The sequence below is a fragment of the Camelus dromedarius genome, chromosome 2 (genome assembly GCF_036321535.1).
Source record: "Camelus dromedarius isolate mCamDro1 chromosome 2, mCamDro1.pat, whole genome shotgun sequence".
Taxonomy (NCBI): domain Eukaryota; kingdom Metazoa; phylum Chordata; class Mammalia; order Artiodactyla; family Camelidae; genus Camelus; species Camelus dromedarius.
This window is the reverse complement of record NC_087437.1, coordinates 121039959-121057508: the sequence shown is the minus strand read 5'-3', so window position 1 is coordinate 121057508 and position 17550 is coordinate 121039959. Positions and strand designations below refer to the sequence as shown.

General features: G+C 62.3%; 1 protein-coding gene and 1 non-coding gene across 9 annotated transcripts in view; both read right to left on the bottom strand.

Moving 5' to 3' along the window:
- Window positions 1-3990: 3990 nt before the first annotated feature.
- The window catches only part of TRPM2 (transient receptor potential cation channel subfamily M member 2), a 50159-nt gene continuing 36599 nt past the window's right edge, over window positions 3991-17550 (bottom strand). For 7 of the 8 annotated variants that reach the window (XM_031460733.2, XM_031460732.2, XM_031460731.2 and 4 more), the window contains 13 exons: window positions 17017-17200; window positions 15465-15646; window positions 15080-15212; window positions 14467-14554; window positions 12748-12835; window positions 11927-12084; window positions 11261-11337; window positions 11013-11114; window positions 9658-9744; window positions 8970-9075; window positions 7308-7409; window positions 6011-6127; window positions 3991-5354 (listed from right to left, as the gene is read on the bottom strand). In XM_031460733.2, the coding sequence (XP_031316593.2) occupies window positions 5229-5354; window positions 6011-6127; window positions 7308-7409; window positions 8970-9075; window positions 9658-9744; window positions 11013-11114; window positions 11261-11337; window positions 11927-12084; window positions 12748-12835; window positions 14467-14554; window positions 15080-15212; window positions 15465-15646; window positions 17017-17200 (1550 nt within the window). In that variant the 3' untranslated portion in view covers window positions 3991-5228. The other variant, XM_064476557.1, reaches the window with a different exon arrangement.
- Window positions 8959-9016, bottom strand: LOC116155822 (Z6 small nucleolar RNA). The gene has a single exon (XR_004139716.1). It is a non-coding gene; the product is annotated as a Z6 small nucleolar RNA (small nucleolar RNA).

The window sequence follows — 17550 nt, the reverse complement described above, 5'->3', positions numbered from 1 at the left end:
CCTGATGACCTGGGTGCTGGTCATCAACATGAGTTAAAAACCCACCAAGCTGCTCACATTTCAGATTTGTGCAGGTGCCTGACGCTTTGGGAAAAGAAAACACTTGTGTTCACAGGTTTCTGTGTGTGTGTGATGGGCACACGGATGGACAGATGGATGGATGGACGGATCTGTTCAGAGTGCTCGTGTGATGTTGTGTGATCCTCCGGGTCCGTCCAGGTCCAGGGCCTGCCTCACTCGGTGAGGATGTCAGAATCCCCACAGGAGGCGCTGGCTGCCGGCCAGGCCCAGGCTGCCGGGCCCTGTGAGAGGCCGGCTCACTGTCCACCGCGGACTCTGAGCCTGAGCTCTCAGAAATGCCAGAAACCGTCTAATGCCATCCTGGCCACGTGGTCTGCCCACTACAGCCTCCGTTATAATTGTCGCTGAGCTCTGGGCTGATTATCTCATCCATTTATCCACTCAGAAGCCAGACCTCCTGGCCCCAGGGGTAAAGCAGGACGCTCGGGCTGGTTAATTGCTTCCCCATCAGGAAGGCTGCGATGGTAGCTAGGTCTGAGTGCATCTCCCTGGGGACGGGCATGGAGGCGCAGAGCCTGCCACAGCCACAGGGTGGGGATGAATGAAACATCATGTGTGGCCAGGACGCTGCCCTCCCCACACAAACAGCCCAGGACCCACTCTTCCTCGGGGTGTGGCAGGCCACCCCAGTGTGTACCGGCCACCCTGCTCTCCCACCTAGCCCTCCACGGTGTCCAGCTGGACAGAAATCCAGCCCAGACAGAAGCTGCCGGCACTGCCAACTGCAGCCAGCTTGTGGGTGGGGGTGGGAGCTGCCCCAAGAGAGGGGACCCAGGGCACCTGACAGCCCGCTCGCTGCCCAGGAACCACAAAGGCAGGACCGGGCACCCCGAGCTCACCAAAGAGCCTCGCTGGATGGATTGACTTTGGCAGTGTGGGCCAGGCTGAACCTCCCTAATGCTGCCTGCATCCCTGGGTCTCCTGGAATTCCCAGACCTCTCATCTGATCTTGGAAAGCCAGACTGGAAAACCAGGAAGAACCCCTGGTGCTGGTTCCCTTCGCAGGCTCCCTGGGTGCAGGGCCTGAGCAGCTGGGGGGGGGGGCTGTGCCCAGCCCCTGCATCCTTCCCGAGGCCCCCAGAACCGAACCGCCTGGTGCTTCCGGCTGCAGGATCTGCTGCAGGAGGGAAGGGCCCGTCCATTCCCCAGGGGAGCAGAGGCTGCCTTCGACTTTCCAGTAGCTGTCCTGGGATTTCCAGGTCAGTCTCCCCTGTGTACCCCGTCCCCAGCACACACACCTCCACCCAGAACTCTCACTCTTCCTCCTGTCCTAGTTTTGTGGATTTTTCTGCTTTTTTTCAAGAACTGAGTTCAGAATCTGTTCACCATGCCAATTCTTAAATTTTTCCTCTTTCATTAAGTAAGCTCTGACCTCGTCCCTACCTGAGACCCCAGGTTGATGCTGCAGCTAATTTTTGAGCTTCTTCAATCATAATCTCAGAGAATTTACTTCCACGCTTTCAATTTTCAAATATGTGCGTTGAAGGTTGTAACTGTGCTTCCAGTGTCTCTCCAGCCAGGCCTGCCAGGCTGTGACCTGGGCTCCTGTCACTGTCTTGTTCCATCTTGCTCCCCGGGAAGGCGCACGTCTCCAGGGGAGGTGGAGGGCGTGGAGGCGCCTGCTGGCTCCCTCGGTTTTCCCTAGACAGCGCCCAGCCCGCAGGCCTCGCCCGCCCAGAACCCCGTGCAGTGGGGGCAGCCCTGGGCCTAGCGCATGCCAGTCTCCAGGATGGTGCCCGCTTCCCCATAGAGGCTCTGCTCTTCCTTCCCAGGAGACGAGATGCTGCGGAGAGGGCAAAGGCCCCCCAGGAAGGACGGAGGGCAGGGGCTGCGGGCCCCCGCAGGGCCCGGCCCCAGACACCACCTCGGCTCCCTCTGGGGACCAGTCACTCATGGCCCTGGAACCACGAGGCATATTTCCCGTCCTCTTCCGGCGCACGGCCGCGTTCTAACTGGGCTCTTCCGTGATGGAGCTGCCCCGGAAGGCAGCTGGGGTCCCCCTGGTGGGCTGTGCATGGACTTCTGTGAACGTTCCGTGTCTGAGAACCCCGCGCCCCTCTGGGCCTGCTTGCTGCTGTTGTCTGGAGCGGGGGACAGAGCCACACACACGCAGGAAGTGTGCGTGTATGTGTGTGTACTCCACGTGACTGGTTATACAACTGAAAATATGTGCTCTGTCGTACACCTAAATTAAAATACTGCGCGTAACTTGCATACAGACACACTTACGTGTAAGTTACACGTAACTCGTAAGTGCACTAGATGACGCATATCTGCGCACAAGGCGCCCCTAGCACGTCGGCGCGCGCCACAGCGCCACCTCTACCCTGCTGATCACATCCCTCAGATCCTGCCCTCGTTCTCTTTTGCTTCTTGATTCCTTGATTTCTGAGAGAAAAATCTCAAATATTACTGCGAATTTACCTACGTCCCCGGGACTTCCTGTCCAATTTGCGCTACATACTTAAAAAGCTATGGTGTCAGATGAACAGCAGGTCCTCAAAGTGCTCCCTTCTTAACGGATTTGTACCTTTTCCCAATCAAATACCCCCGTTGCCCTTAAAACTAGAGCCCTGGGTTCCAATGTCCGCTGGAACGGCTCCACACCCTCCCCTTGGAGAGCATCTGCCCTAGGGCTTCCCCATGTTGTCAGCTAGTCCGTGTCTCTTCCAGCTGATGCAGGAAAGATACAGGGATGGGGGTGGAGCTCAGGGGCAGAGTGTGTGCTTAGCATGCATGAGGTCTTGGGTTCAATCCCCAGGCCCTCCGTTAAAAAATAAATAAACCTAAATGCCTCCTCCCATAATAAAAAAGAAAAATTTAAAAAAGAAAAACAGGAATTAAAAAAGTAGAGAGAGAAAACAGGAGAAATTTGTTATTTTACCCCAATATGAGACTCATAATTTGTATGTGTCGTAACTGCATACGCGTGTTGACTACTTCCTGCCGTTCTACCTCCTATGAAGCATCTTCTAGTGACAGCTTCTCTTCCCTCGATTCGGTGGTGGCTCCGCCCCGTCCCTCTGGCGGTCTGACGCCGCTCCCATTTCTGTCCTCAGTGGGCACCCTGGGCCTGGGGTGCACTCACAGGCCTCACCGCCTGCATCCTCCTCCCAGCGCCGGGGATGGTCGGCATCTGTTTCTTCCTCATGAGCAGAGGAACCTTCTCTGCACTTGGACTGGCTGCGCCAGTTCCTCTGCCAACACCCAGGGAGACCAGCTGGGGGGCTCACTTGAAGCTCTCATTCAACTTTCTTTTTACAGTTGGGAGGGTACAGCTCAGTGGCAGAGTGTGTACTTAGCATGCACGAGGTCCTGCGGTCAATCCCCAGTATTTCCATTTAAAAAATACATTAAATTTTTTTCTTCTTACATTACAATACATACACCTCCACAATGGTAGGACTTTGCCACACATCCTGTTGGTGGTTCCATTGCTTTCACAGAGCTCAGTTGCGTGTGTGTGTTATAGACTAAGTGTCTGTGTCCCTCCCCAAAATTCATATATTGAAGCCCCAACCCCCAGTGTGACTGTATTAGGAGAGGACCTCTAAGGAAGTAAGGTTAAATGAGGTTGTAAGGGCGGGGCATGGAGTGAGAGGTTTAGTAGCCCTATAAAGGGAGAAGCAAAACCCCCCTCCCTGCCGAGCACCCCAAGGAAAGGCCACTCGAGGACACAGTGAGAGGCAGCCATCTACAAGGAGAAAGCCAGCCCTCCCCGAGAAACGCCCCGTCCACACCTTCCCTCCACGTCCAGCCTCCCGATGTTGAGGAAGGGAACGTCTGTTGTTGAAGTTGCCCCGAGTGCAGCATTTTGTTACGCAGCCCTAGCTGACTGACACAGTGTATTTTGCTTTTCTGTAATTCACCTCCGAAAAATTCTTTCAGAAAGGATGTACGGGTAGCACATTTCTTGGTCCTTACAATTTTAAAATGTCTTTATTTGGTGCTACTACATGAACGCTAGTTTGACTGGATACGTGATTCCCAAAGCTCCACAGTCTCTGAGCACTGTGGGGGGTGGGGTGCACCAGGGACTGAGCCCCCTCTGGGGAGGCCAGAACCTGGGCCTCAGAAAATGGGAAGAGGGAGTCCACGTGTGTGTCTGTGGGGTGGGGGGTGATCAGAGGAGAAACCGTGAGCCTTGGACCTGAGGGGCTTGGACCTGAGGGGACTGCAGCCTGGACCTCGGCCTGGCAAAAAGGTTTCGGCGGTGCAGACATGGCCTGACCACTGCCCACATGTGCACTGTATCTGAGGGAAGCACAGAGGAGGCCGGCCGGGCTGACATGGGAAAGCGGATTCGACGTTGGGTTTGCACACCATTCCTGGCCCCAACAGGCCCTGGTGGTTGATGCTGATGGTCTGTGAGTCACTGATGCTGAACTGGACGGCCTCCCCTCAGGCCACACCCACCGCCACCCCTCCCTGGGCTCTTGGGGTGGAAGAGGGAAGAGAGGAGTCTGGGCCATGGGAGGGCCCTGCCACGCCGTGCGTCTGCGCCTCCCCGCCTGGGTCCCGGGACGGCGCACCGGCAGGGACCTCTGCGTCTCAGGAGAAGGCCCGAGCATGCCGCACCTCCCGGCCCGCTAAGGGCTCACAGCCCGGGGAACTGGGTTCCTGTGGTGCCCTGCCCTGGGCCAGGTGAGGGTCCACATTAGGTCACAGTGGAGGGCATCTCGGGGGCGTGGGTCCAAGGAGGGGGCCACAAGGGGATCCTGGCTCTCCAGGAAATCCAGGCCTTGGGCGATGTACCTCTTGTGGTGGACGCGCTGCCCACGGGACACAGCCAGGAGGGAACTGAGTCCAGGCCGAGGGCCGAGCAGAATCAGGAGAGGCAGCGTTGGCAGGTAGGGTCCCAGTGGCAATGCCGGGTGGCCGGAGCCAGCTGGTGCCCCACTTGGCTCTCCTCTCAGGGCACCCCAATGCCTTCCAGTTCACAAGCTGGCCACCCGAGCTGGCCGTGAGGGCGGCAGATCCCCAAACCACACTGCACGGCGTCCCCGCAGCGCCCTCGCCTGCCTGAGGTCCAGGGCTGCGTGTGCCTCAGTGGCCGGTGTTGGCCTCTGTCCCCTGCAGTCTCCAAGGGGGCCATGGCTGGAAGAGCCCCGCCTGCCTGGCCGAGCTGCCCGGCCTGCGTCCCCGGGTTAGTAGTAAGCCCCGAACAAGGCGGCCACCTTCTGGAGAATGGTCTTGTGGTTGGCGTACAGCGGGATGCGCCTGTCCACCACCTGCCATCGGATGGACATCCCTGTGTCGCAGGAGTGCAGGTGCTGCGGGGACAAAGATGGATCCTGACTCCCTCCCCAGCTGGCCCCGCCTCCACCGGACACCAGGGACTGCAGACTTCAGAGGGCGGCAGGGACGCCACGACCCGGCTCCCAGCCCCGCTACCGGCCCGGCTGGCGGCCAGCTCATGTTATCCTTCTACCAAACCGCAGTAAGATCACCCACTGCAGGTGTGAGTCAGAAAATGCCTGCAAAACTCCTTGAAGGAGGAGAGGGAGGAGGTGCAGCCTTATTCTGGGGTTTCCATCCTGCAAACAAAGCCCGGATTTTGTTCCCTGGGACTTCCTGGTCCCAGTTCTGGGTTAGGGGCACATGGGATTGATCTAAGTATAGGGGACGATGTCCCCATAAAGGTGCATGAACCCGCCTCCCCTGGGTGCGAACCTGGAGGCCCCCAGGGTACCTGTCCAGCCTTGATTCCGCCCAAGCCACATGTTGGTGTCCTCTGGCCTCACCCGGGTGCCCCCTTGGTCCCTCGAGGAGGGTTCTGACCCCTGCAGTCCCTACTCTCCAGTGCAGGTCCCTTTGGCCCCAGGCCCGGGAACCCATCAGGCCCCTTCCTGCAGGCCCCGAGGCCCCTCCAGAGCACTGATGCCCCAAGTCCCCCCGTCCCTCAGAGCCTGAGGCCCAGGCCACATACAGAGTTCAGCCTTTTCAGCTCCACATCGCTCTGGTCTGGAAAGTGGATGCTCACAGCCACTGTCTCGATCCAGGCGTTGTCGGTGTTCCTCGGGTCATCCACGTACCCTTTGTACACCTGGGAGGCGGTGCAGGCATGAGCTGGTCCCCCGATAGACCCCTGGGTCCCCCAGCTTCCTCCCAGAGAAAGGGGCCCCACGTGTCCCCTGCACTCCGCCCAGACCTGAGACACTCTGAGCACAGCTGTCCACTGCACCCAGCACCCCCCTGCCCTGTCCACCCGCTCCCCAGCACAGCCTTCATCCCTGACTGAAACATCTCGGGGACCTGTGGCCTCTCATCTCCCTCCTGGTCTCTGGCCTGGCATCCAGACCGGGCTCCACTGTCCTTGGAAGGGTTAAAAAGTGGTGGCAGATGTCAAAACATTACACTAAGTGAAAGAAGCCAGACACCAAAGGCTGAGTAGCGTGTGATTCTGCCTATAACCGTCCAGGGCAGGTGAGCCCACAGACAGGCAGCTCCGTGCGCGCTGGGGGCGGGGGCGGCTGCTGCTGGGGGCGGGGTCCCCTTCCGGGGGACGGGAGCGCTCGGGAACTGGACGGCGGCTGTGATCGCACCGCACGGGCAGCGCACTAAATGCCCCTGAGCTGCTCCCTTCTAAATGGCTCATTTCCCGTTTGGATTTCACCTCAGTGAACAAGTTTACATTGTTTTTACAAAGTAAAACGAGGAGAGGTGGCAGTAGTCCCTGAGGTGCTGCACGGGACGCACCTCGTGAAGCTGCTGGGCTTGTAGGTCAAAACCGTGAATGCCAGCAGCTGACTGTCTGCTCCTGAGACGCCCCTGAGACGCCACAGTGACGGGCCGGCACTGTCTGGCATGCCTGCCGGAGGGCTGCTTAAACAGGCCACGGCCCAGAGCACTACGCAGTCATAAAAAAGAGCAAGGTGCATTTGTATACATGGACCTAAAAATAGGGCCTTCGCAAATTAACTGAAAAAGCAAGTTGTGTCTTTGTGCCCAGCTGTGCGCAGAGCAAGAGAGAGTGCGGGAAGGAGGGGCCGGACACTGGGCCTGCCCGGCCCGAGGGCCTCCTCGATCTCGGGAGGAGAACACCAGAACAGAGAGGGGAGGCGAGGGGGCCCAGAGCCGAGGCCACGCTCAGTCCCAGCCCTTCCTGCAGGAGCTGCGGGATGCAGGCCTGGAGCAGGTGCCCCAGGACCCATCCTGCAGGCCCACGACCAGTGCACTGCGGGCCCCAGGAGGCGCAGGTGGGAGCAAAGCAGAAAAGCCCCTACCTCCGTGCCCTGCGCCAGCAAGTTCTCAAAGGAAGGCCAGAACTCTCTCCGGAGGACCTGCTTCAGCTTCCGGGGCAGTGTCTCTCCCGGTTCCCGGGATCCCTGAGCAGACAGGGAGGGGAGGCAGGTGGGCAAGGCCCTCCGGGGACCTGCCTCCCCAGGCTGCCTGCCCAGCGTGGGCAGCTGGCCAGCCCCCTGGAGCCACAGGCGGACAAGTGTCTGGCAGTGGCTGCCTCAGGGCCCGAGTGACATTGTCCAGAGCCCACTGCCCACGTCAGCCCACGTCAGGCCAAAGGCACAGCCTCTGAGGAGCACACACTGGGCACCGTAGGGTAGCCAGCACCCTGACTGCCACTGCCCCGGCCACCAGTGAGAGGGCCACCTCGTGGTGTGTGTGTACCCTGCACCTGTTTTCAGCCTCTGCTCTGGCACGCCGGGATCCCTGGCACCCCTGATGCCACCTGCCCCTGGACACGGGCCTGTAGCCGCATTCCCCTCCCCAGCCATCCAGGGACCCTGCTTGTCATGTGAAGTCCCTCTGGGTCCATGTCATGTCCATCCCCCTTGACCCCAGAGGTACTCTGTCCCCTCACTGGCTGTGGCAGCGGGGACCATCAGATGTCCCCAGGACCCCACTTGGGGCTACAGGGACACCGCTCAGAGGATGCCTGTCGGCAGGAGAGACCACAGTGCTGGAGAGGGAGGCTGGGTGACTCTGGAGGACCTGCAGGGGGCGGGGCTGGCCTGGGCTTGGGGCTGGCAGGCACAGGGCTCGGGGCTGCAGGAACCAGAGCCACCCACGGCCCGGGAATCCTGGTTTGGGTCTGAAGACCCTCAGGTGTACCACTGCCCCCACGTACCCATCTACTTGCTGCCCCAGCAGAGCAGCCACTGGGCCAGGGCTGAGGGGTGGGGTGGGGGAGGTTAGGAGAAACCGGATGGCTCCCTGCTGAGCTGGGGTACACCTTGGATTCCCCCCACCCCCGGGGAACAGCTCAGAGAAGAGGCTCCCAGACACAGCCTCACCAGATACTGCACACCAGCCTCCTGCCAGGGTGAGTCTGTTCTGACCCCAGAGCAGCGATGGGGTGGGGGGCAGAGGGCAATTTGATGGGGCAAAACCTGAGCGGTTGGGCTCACTTGGACAGGACAGTCCCCGTGGGGCCCTTCCACACCCTCAACTACGTCAGTCACCATGAGGCCTCTGGGGAGCACGCCAGCCTTCAGCCCTGCCACCAGCCATGGCTCCGAGGTGAGGTCCGAGCGCCCCCAACCCCGCCCCTGGACAACGCAGTCCTGGCCTCAGGGCTTAGCTCCGGATGCAGGCGAGGGGCAGGTGCACACCTGGGACCTGGGGAGCTGCCTCTGCCCCAAACCTCCTGAGCCTCACAGGGAGGGAGCCCCAGCCCTGAGCCCAGTGCCCAGGATACAGTAGGTGCTCAGTTAGTGCTTACCCTCCAAAGAACATCTGAATCTGTTTTCACAACCACAAAATGAGTAATAGGAGGGGGAAATTCTCCTAAAAAGGCAAGGCCCAGCCTTTGCCATTCAGGACCAGGGACAGGGTTCAAGCTGTCTAGGACAGTGACCGTGGGTGGGCGGTGGTGACCGGTCAGTGGGCAGAGTGGATGAGGGCCCGGGTCGGCACTGGCGCTGGCTTACCCCGGGCAGGGCCCAGTGCTCCGAGAGGGGGGGTCTCACTGCCAGCACTTCCAGCATCTTCTTTATGCTTTTCCTGCAGATGGCGCCGTCCTGGTTCCGCTTCCACCTGCAGAAGGGACCGGGGCTGTCACCTCCCCACGTGCTGATGTCAGCCCTTCCCCACCCCGGGGGCCACGAGCGGCCCACCCTGTCTCCCGAGCACCTGCTCCCGGGACAGAGATGGCAGCCACCACGGGCGTCTGCCCGGCCCCACACCGCTGAGGGGCTGGAAGGGCTCGGCCTATGTGGAGCACATTCTTCCCTCAAAAGCCTTACAGGAGCATGTGCCTGGGCTCGGCCGCCCCACCCCTGTGATTCTCTGGAAACGCCTGCAGATTTATACGGATTTTCATTTTGTCCGCATGGTGGGCCCGGGCCCTGGTCATTTTGTCCACGTGGTGGGCCTGGGCCCTGGCTTTGTCCCTGACCCCAGCGGCCTCTAAGGGAGGAGGGCCCACGGGGAAGAGAGGGCAGCCTCAGGGGAAGCAAGGACCTGGGTTTTGGGGAGGGGGCATGGACGTCCCTGCCCTGTGTTCTGGGGTGTGCCCACGTTTGCCCAGGCCCAGCCAAGTGCGAGCCGTCCTCTGGGCTCTCTGAGCAGGGGCTGAGGCGTGTGGGCGACTGTGTGTCCCCATCTGGGGCTACTCACCGGGTGATCACAGGCTGCAGTGTGTGGTTGGGGCCAAAGCAGCTGAGGCCCCCGCGCCCACGCAGCCCGGTGCGGCCCATGGGGTTCCTGGGTGGAGAGGGGTCTGCAGCTGGGGGAACCTGGGCGGGGCAGGGAGGGGGCAGCAGGCGGGGGCCCCGCCCAGACCTGCCCTGGTGCAGGCAGTCCCCCAGACAGGAGCAGGAAGGGGTCACCCTGTGAGGAGCCCGGATGGGACGCCCGACACCTGCCAGCCCCTCCACAGTCTGGCAGACTCCACGTCCCCCGCTGGGGCTGTCCATGCCAAACCCTAACCCTCAGGGACTTCAAGGGTGAGGCGGGGGCTTCAGGTTACCTTGGGGGGTTAAAAAGGAAAGAGGTCTCCTTGGGAGCCAAAGCCCAGCCCCACCGCAGACGCGGGAGGCATCACAGTCCCCCAGAGAGCGCCTGACTGAGACCGACCATCATGCCGTGTCCGGAGGCATGTTGTGAGCCGGCACCCGACGATGCCCCAGCCCGTGACAGTCTGTCCTGCTCTCTTCCTCATCGCCGCGTCCCCCACCTGCTCCCCTGTCCAGGGCTGGAGCCGCTCCTGGTCATGTCTGTTCTCGTGCTCTACCCGCCTCCCACCACCTCCTCCCACGGCCTCCGCCACAGCAGAGTCACCCACTCCCTGTTCCAGAACATTCCCGGAGAGGCCTGCCACCTGCCTCCTCCCTCAGGCCCCTTGGATCCTGCCCACTCCATGGGGTCCCTGCGTCCCAAGACACCTGTGGTCCCTCCTCCGACTCTGACAGACCCTCCATAGGCTCCGGTCCCTGGTGGTGTGGCCTCCCCAGTGACCCCGGTCAGAGGAGGCTCTTTGACCTCTGAACCCCAGGCTGGCACACAGTAGGTGTTCGCTAAGTGCGCGTTGGCCCTGACGCCGTGGGTCACCTTCGTCTCTATGTTTGACGTTCCCCCCTGTGCACTGGGGTGCAGCGCTCGTCCCTACAGAGGACAGACCTGGAAACATCTCCGTCCCCGACGTGCAACCCAGGGGCCCTTTCCCGGCTCCCCCGCTTCATCCCCACGCACAAGGGGCCCTGTTTCACCACCCCGGGAGCCGAGTCCTACAGGTCACGTCAGGGGACGAGGGTGCAGCACCCGGGCCCCCACCTGCCCATGCGTGTCCAGGGAGGCGGCGGGGAGCAAGCCACTGGGGGCGGTGGGTGGGCTAGGGAAACACTTGATGTTGAGGGTGTTTCTTCCCTATTTCGTTTCTTTTTAGCAGAAAACACCCATTTTGCGGAAGAGGAAAGCTGATGCTGGGAGAAAAAGCCCAGAGGCCGCAGAGGAGGGCCAGGCAGGGCACTCACAGAGGGAGCCCGTCCCGGACGGCGTAGGTCCCGTGGGAGCTGCGTCGGTCCAGGTGTCCGTCCACCGCGTTGTAGCTGATCCTGGACAGAGGCTCCAGGGCACTGGGAGCGAGATGAGAGGTCACGTCCCCGAGAGAGACGGTGGGAGGCAGAGTGGCTGCGGTGACCCTCAGAAGGTCAGCCCGAGGACACAAGGGTCCCTCCCTCCCCAGCCCTCAGGGAGGACAGACAGGAGGCAGGACACTCACTCTCCCATGGGGTCCACCGAGTCCTTGTCCCTCCTGTCGGCCGTGTGAAAGGGCGGGTCGTAGATGAGGAACTCCACCTGCAAGCAGGGCAGTGCCCGCAGATGTCACCGCCCAGACCCGGACGGCCCCGCAGGGCGCGCGGGGGCCTGAGCTTGCGGATCTGAGGATGTGCCCACCCAGACCTGCCGCAGGGCGGGGCGGGGCGGTCGAGGGGGGTCTCCCGAGGACGGAGGTGGGGGCGGGGGGAGGCTAGGCTGGGCTCTAGAGCTGAGAAGGATTCCCGCTGGCAGAGGCTGGGGAGAAGGCGGAAGAAGCAACAGCCCGGAATGTTCCAGGAAAGCCAGAGAAGCTGGGGGTGGGCATGACGCCTTGTCCATCTCACTCCCTTTCTCCCTGTCTCTGGTGCTTACACTCACCTGGCGCTCAGAAAGGGGGCAGTGACCATCTGCTCAGACAGGGGTGTAGGACAGGCAGGGCAGAGGCCCACCGGCATCCTGGACTCAACCCCCAGCTCCACCCCCTCTGGCTGCGTGGACCTGTGTGTCTCTGCTTCCTCGTCTGTCCATTGGGTCCCCGTGAGGCTGCCACCCAGGTGGGTCAGAGGGTTTGGGGTGGGACCGCTCCCCTCAAGAACTCCAGGCACCTGCATCCAGGACAGGCACTCACCTCCCAGGGCACCTTCTCGTTGGGCACTGGGAAACGCAGGACCGAGGAGCCAGGGTAGAAGAGGTGCCGGGCGTTCACGTGGTACGCGTCACCCGGGTCCTCTGCCTTCTGCCCTCTGTCCAGCTCAGGGTCCTGCCCCTCCGAGACCTTCTGGGGTACTGGGAAGGGGAACAGCCGCGCGGAGCCATGGGCAAAGCTGGGCCCGGGCCCAGGTGTCTGGCCCGTGGGACAGGGCCATCCTCTGTGGTCTTCTCTCCTAAACTTCTGGGCTGCCTCCACCTCCCTGAGACTAGGTCGAACACTAGCCCCAAATGGGGCGTCCTCCCCGGGGTCCTCTGCACTGCAGCCCTCGGAGGACAGAGGCCGGGGGTCAGGCACCTGCCTCCGCGTGTAGAGCCCCCGGCAGTTAGCGGGGCTCGCAGGCCTTATAGACGCCCGCCCCGTTAAGGAGAGCGTGCCTGCTCCTCCCGGGCCAGCAACACCCCAAGATGGTTACTCATGCCCACTTCTCGGATGGCTGCCGATTTGGAACAACGGCTCTGCATTGTGTCATCCAGTCTATGGGACTGGGCCTCAGGCGTCTCCTGGAGCCGCCCCCACTTTGTAGCATGACGCCCAGGAGGAGGACGGGGACTGTGGCCAGGCCACCTCTAGAGTCCCCCAGCCTGGTCAAACTGGGGGCTTGGCTGCACTCGGCACCTGTATCTGTGGGGCGGGCCCCACCCCCCGAGGCACCGGGCCTGCTGCCTCTGCTCCCCACAGACCCCAAGGCTCAAAAGAACACAGGTGGTGAGACCAGCTGCTGGACGACACCCACTCACCCAGGGTGGGGACGCCCTCCTCCGAGCCAAAGCCGCTGGCCCGCAGGCTCTTCACAACCCAGTGCAACGCTCTGGTCGTCTGGGCCACCTGAAAGGCACATCCCCAACAAGAAGTGGTCCACACAGAACACCCAGCCCCTCCCGGCTCTCTGCTGCCCAGGCAGCCGCCAGCACCGCCAGGGCTCTGCCCGGAGTCACGGCCACTGACTGTCGGCAGCACCTGCCTGTGAGACACAGTGACCCTGGGACTGGACACCTGGAGGCCTTTGGACCAACGTGAAGCCCCAGTGAGAGATCTGAGCCCCAGGAAAAGCGCAGCGCACAACTGAGGAAAGAAACGTCCAGAGGCCAAACGTGCTCAATTACAGGCGACCGTGGGACCCACCTGTGACTAACAGGGGCCAGGAGAACGCAGCTCCGTGGCGCCACACCCATTTCAGGGGTGTCGGGGGGGAAGGTGCCGGGGCAGGCCCCGCGTGCAGCGGTCCCCAGGGCAGGGCCGAGCGGCCTGCTCCCCGCCCGGCACGGCGAGCCTGCTTGGGCACCACTCGGCGACAGCGTGGGGGCTCAGGGGCTGCTCGGGGCAGCAAGGGCTCTCGTTGGAGAGCACAGGTTCTGGGGATGGGGCAGTCGGGGAGATGAGAAGCACGCAGGGCGGGACCCAGGGCAGGCCCGCAGCGCAGCGGGGACAGGGTTGGAGCTCAGCAGGAGGGCCAAGGAGGGGCGGGTGCCTGACTTCTGCCTGGTCCACCGTCTCGGCCCTGGAGTCCTGAGGCCTCCCTGACCACCAGCCTCTGCGTCCACCTTGTTCACTGTGCTCAATGAACTGCACTGTGACAATGGACCTTTGCGTCTGTGCCTCCTCCCTGGCTGGATGCTCCAAGTGTGAGGCAATGCCTGTTACCCCGACATTCTCAGGCCAGCCCTGAGCAGGCATGGTGGAGGTCTGCAGGAAACACGGGGTGGGTGGGTGGTTGGATGGACAGAGGAGGGATGGGCGGGTGGACAACTGGGTGGTTTGGGAGGCTGGGTGGACTAACACGCATACTGTCCCTCTGCGTTGCTCAGGTGCCGAGCCCAGCTGGCCTGCAGGGTGATGACTCTTGGACGTGAGGCCGCTCGGGGCTGCCCCGCTGGTAGGGGGAGCATCAGTGGGCACTGAGGTGGGAGGGGTGGGGGGAGGCTGCTTGTCTATTGCCTATTGGTCACCTCCCTCTCATCTGGGGCTGGTCCGAGATGTCCACACACTGCTCTCTGATGTTGCCCCTCAGTCCAGCTGTCCGCACGGACACTCACACACACCCTTGCTGGCCCCCGCGGCCTCCCTCCGTCCCAGCACAGCCTGAGAAAGCAGCTGAGGGCCACTGGTAATTTCCACAGCCCCCTCCCAGGTTCCGGGGGAGGAGTCTGGAGACAGCGGCCATCTCAGAGGACAGCTCCAAGGAGGCCAGAGGAGGGGACAAGTTTGTTCCCTCAGACTGGCCCATGGCGTGGCCACCTCACAGGGTGGTGTGGTGGAGCTCAGGCAGCGGAGTGTTTGGCAGAATCTTCTAGAGGACTGGAGGGCCCCCTGCTGGTTGGGAACAACTGCGCTGATGTCCCCACCTCCTCCTGGTCAGTTTCCCAGCATGCTCCTTCTCGAAGCCACAACACTGCTGAATGACCGACCAGGGCCATCGGATCCAGGCCCAGAAACAGAGGCCCCAGCCCAGAACCCACCTGCTCTTCCAGGGAGACCAGCCTCTGCTCCATGGAGCCCAGCCGCTTCAGACGTGCCATTTCCAGCAGGTCCACCATGGTGTCCACCCTAACAGAGCACCTGGCTGAGCCCAGCAGGCCGGCCTGGGGGCCTGGACATGGCACCCGTCCCTCCTCAGGACCAGCGCTCCCCCAACCTGTGCCCTGAGGCAGTCTGGCCCTGCGGCACCTGCCAGGGCTTGGGGAGGGTGGAGGGAAGGGACCCAACTCCGACCTCACACCCTGGAAGGAAGCTGAGAGCAGAGAGGGTGTGGAGTGTGCCTGGGCTCCAGGCTGGCTGCCGAGGCCCCCAAGGAGCTGCAGCCAAGCCGAGTGCCAACGAGCTCACTGCGGGTCCTCCCAGGCCTGGGGTGGGCCTCCCCGACCCCACCTCCTACCATGGCGGAGCCAGGGTCAGCCCAGCTGCCTGTGGGACCCAGAGGGAGGGGCGTGGACACAGGCCCAGTGCAGGGGCCGCGGTATGGGGGTTTCTGCTCAGGTGACAGTCGCGGGGCCTCCCCCGGGAGCGCGTCCTTGTTGTGTCCTGGACCCGCAGGGGCTGCGGCGTCCAGCCTGAGGGGCCGGCGCCACGTACTTCTCACTGATGTCCTGGACCTTCTGCTCTGGGCGCTGCTTCTTCTGGAGCTGCTGGCTCTGCAGGTAACTTTCCTTCAGGTACATCTCCCAGGACAGGAGGGCCGCCTCCTCGTTCTTCTCCAGCTTGTCCTCTGCCGGGGGAGGGCGAGCGGACAGAGGACGTGGGGCTCTGACCCACTGCCCCCACTGCGGGCTCCGCTGGGAGGGCCGAGACCCTGGGGGGCCGGAGGAGCCCGCCCCGAGTGGCCCGGCAGGAAGTCAGTGGCCTGGGGGTGCCTGCACATCTGCTGAGGTCCCAGGAGTCTAGGAGCTGCACCCTCTCCCACCCCGTCCCACCCCAGGACCCGGGAGCCGCTCTGGGGATGAGGGAGGGGACGGCGCACTGAGCTGCCTGTGCCGCCTGGAGGGGATCTTCAGGACGACCCTCCTGACGAAGAGGTGCAGGTGGCTGAGGAGGATGAATGGGGGCGGCGCGGGGGGCCGGCCCTGATACTCCTCTATCAGGTCGTGGCGTTGGAACTTCCAGATCTGGTCTGTGTGCTCCTGGACCTGCTGGAACGTGTAGCTGGTGGGGGAAAGGAGCACATGGGTTACGGGGGCAGGATCACAGGAAACACGCCCACATCCCTGCCCGGGGTCGGCCACAACCGCCCCTAAAAAGCAAACACACCCCCCCACCCAGGAGGGCAACTGTAGATGCAGAAAAAGGCAGCTGACCAGCCAGTCTCAGGATTCTGAGCTCCCTGGGAGCCAAGGGGAGGAGGAGGAAAGAAGACCCAGATTTTAGATTTTATAAACCTCCCTAGAGGATAAAGCAACGCTGCATGGGTCGAGAGTTGGATGGTGTCCTGCACTGAAGCTGACCAGCAGAAGGGACGCTGTCTTCAACAGGCCAATACGTTTATTCTCTACACCTTGTGGGTCTCATGGAGGGACTTCACCTGAGCCAAACCCTTGACAGAAGGAGACCTTGGGAGGGAGGCCGGGCAGGGCTGGGACACAGCCGCACCCGCTGGACGTGCTGCAGGCACAGTGCCCTGCCCACTGACCCCTGGCCGCCCCCGTCACAGCCCGGCACACAGTCAGGGTCTCTCACTGTTCAGAACACACGTTAAATCAGAATATGGCAAAAGCGAACAGCAAAGGTGACCAAACCAGGAGTGAAGGGATTTTCACTGGAGCCACAGGCCCCACGGGCCCTTCTGCAGAGGCCACGAGGGGCTCTGAGGGGCTGGCGGTGCCCTGAGCCACGGGGGCTGTCGGCCTCAGCACCCCCGCCAGGGCTGCCCTCGTGCCCCTGTCCCAACGTGGAGAGCGGAGAGCGCCTAAGGGTGGTCCAGCACCGCGGGACTCCCAGTAACGCTGCTGCCCCACCCCCCACCTCCCCGCCTAGAGAAGACCTCAGACAATGGCTGCCCTCCCGCTCCAGCCCGGCTCCCTTCTCTGCACTGGGGGAGGGCTGTACTGAAAGCTCTCCCCGCTCATCCCCGCAGACAACCCGTGACATCGAATTTTCCCCAAGGAACAGGGGCTTCCCGAGTGCCCTGGGCATGAATCCCTGATGCTCCCCTGCACAAGGCGCACCAACATCCATCCTCCAGGGAGGCTGACTCCCCCTCTGGGGCACCAGTGAGTCCGCAGGCTGCTCCAGCTTGGAGCTCACCCCCTCCCCCGGCAGCCCCGACCCCAGGGTGTGGAGGAGACAAACTTCGGTGCCCCCCAGTTCATAGCCTCCAAGCACATGGCCCGTGGCTGGTCCTGCAGCTGCAGAGCCCTGGACAGACGCAGCAGGGGCCAGGGAGATGGCCGTGCATTGCCAGCCCAGGCTGAGCCAGCGTCCTGGGTCCCGGGTCCCGGGCTGGCACTTGGTCAGCACCGCCAGCGAGGGCGGGCAGCGGGGCCAGGCAGCCTGGCCAAGCCCGTGGCAGCACTCACTTGAACATGGCGATGAGCAGGTTGAGCAGCAGGATGTTGGTGAAGAGCAGGTAGAGGCAGAGCAGGATGACCGTCAGCCACTCGGGGAAGGCGGGCTCCTGCCGCGCCATGTCGCTCTCGGGGCACTTGGGCTTGTAGGGGTCGGTGCCGTTGGGGCTGCACTGGTCCAGGTTGAAGTTCACACCTGCATCGGGAGGCAGGGGCAGGTGAACCCAGAAAGCCAGGCGGAGAAGCAGGGTCCTTGGGCAATGGTCCCCACAGGCCTGGGCACCTGAGCGTCGGGGTGACCTCAGCTGTCAGCCCAGGCCCGAGGAAAACCCAAAGAGGGCGTCTGTCTACACCTGGGCTTCCCCACGGGCAGGAGGTGTGGCTGCGTAGGGAAGCCGGGAAGCCACAGGTGAAAGAAAGGGCATTACTACCGACCTTGCAAAAATAAAAAGAACCATACGAAAATACTGCAAAAAATTATATGCCAACAAATTAGATAATTTAGAAAAATGGACAAACCCCTAGAAAGACACAAAAGTGACTGAA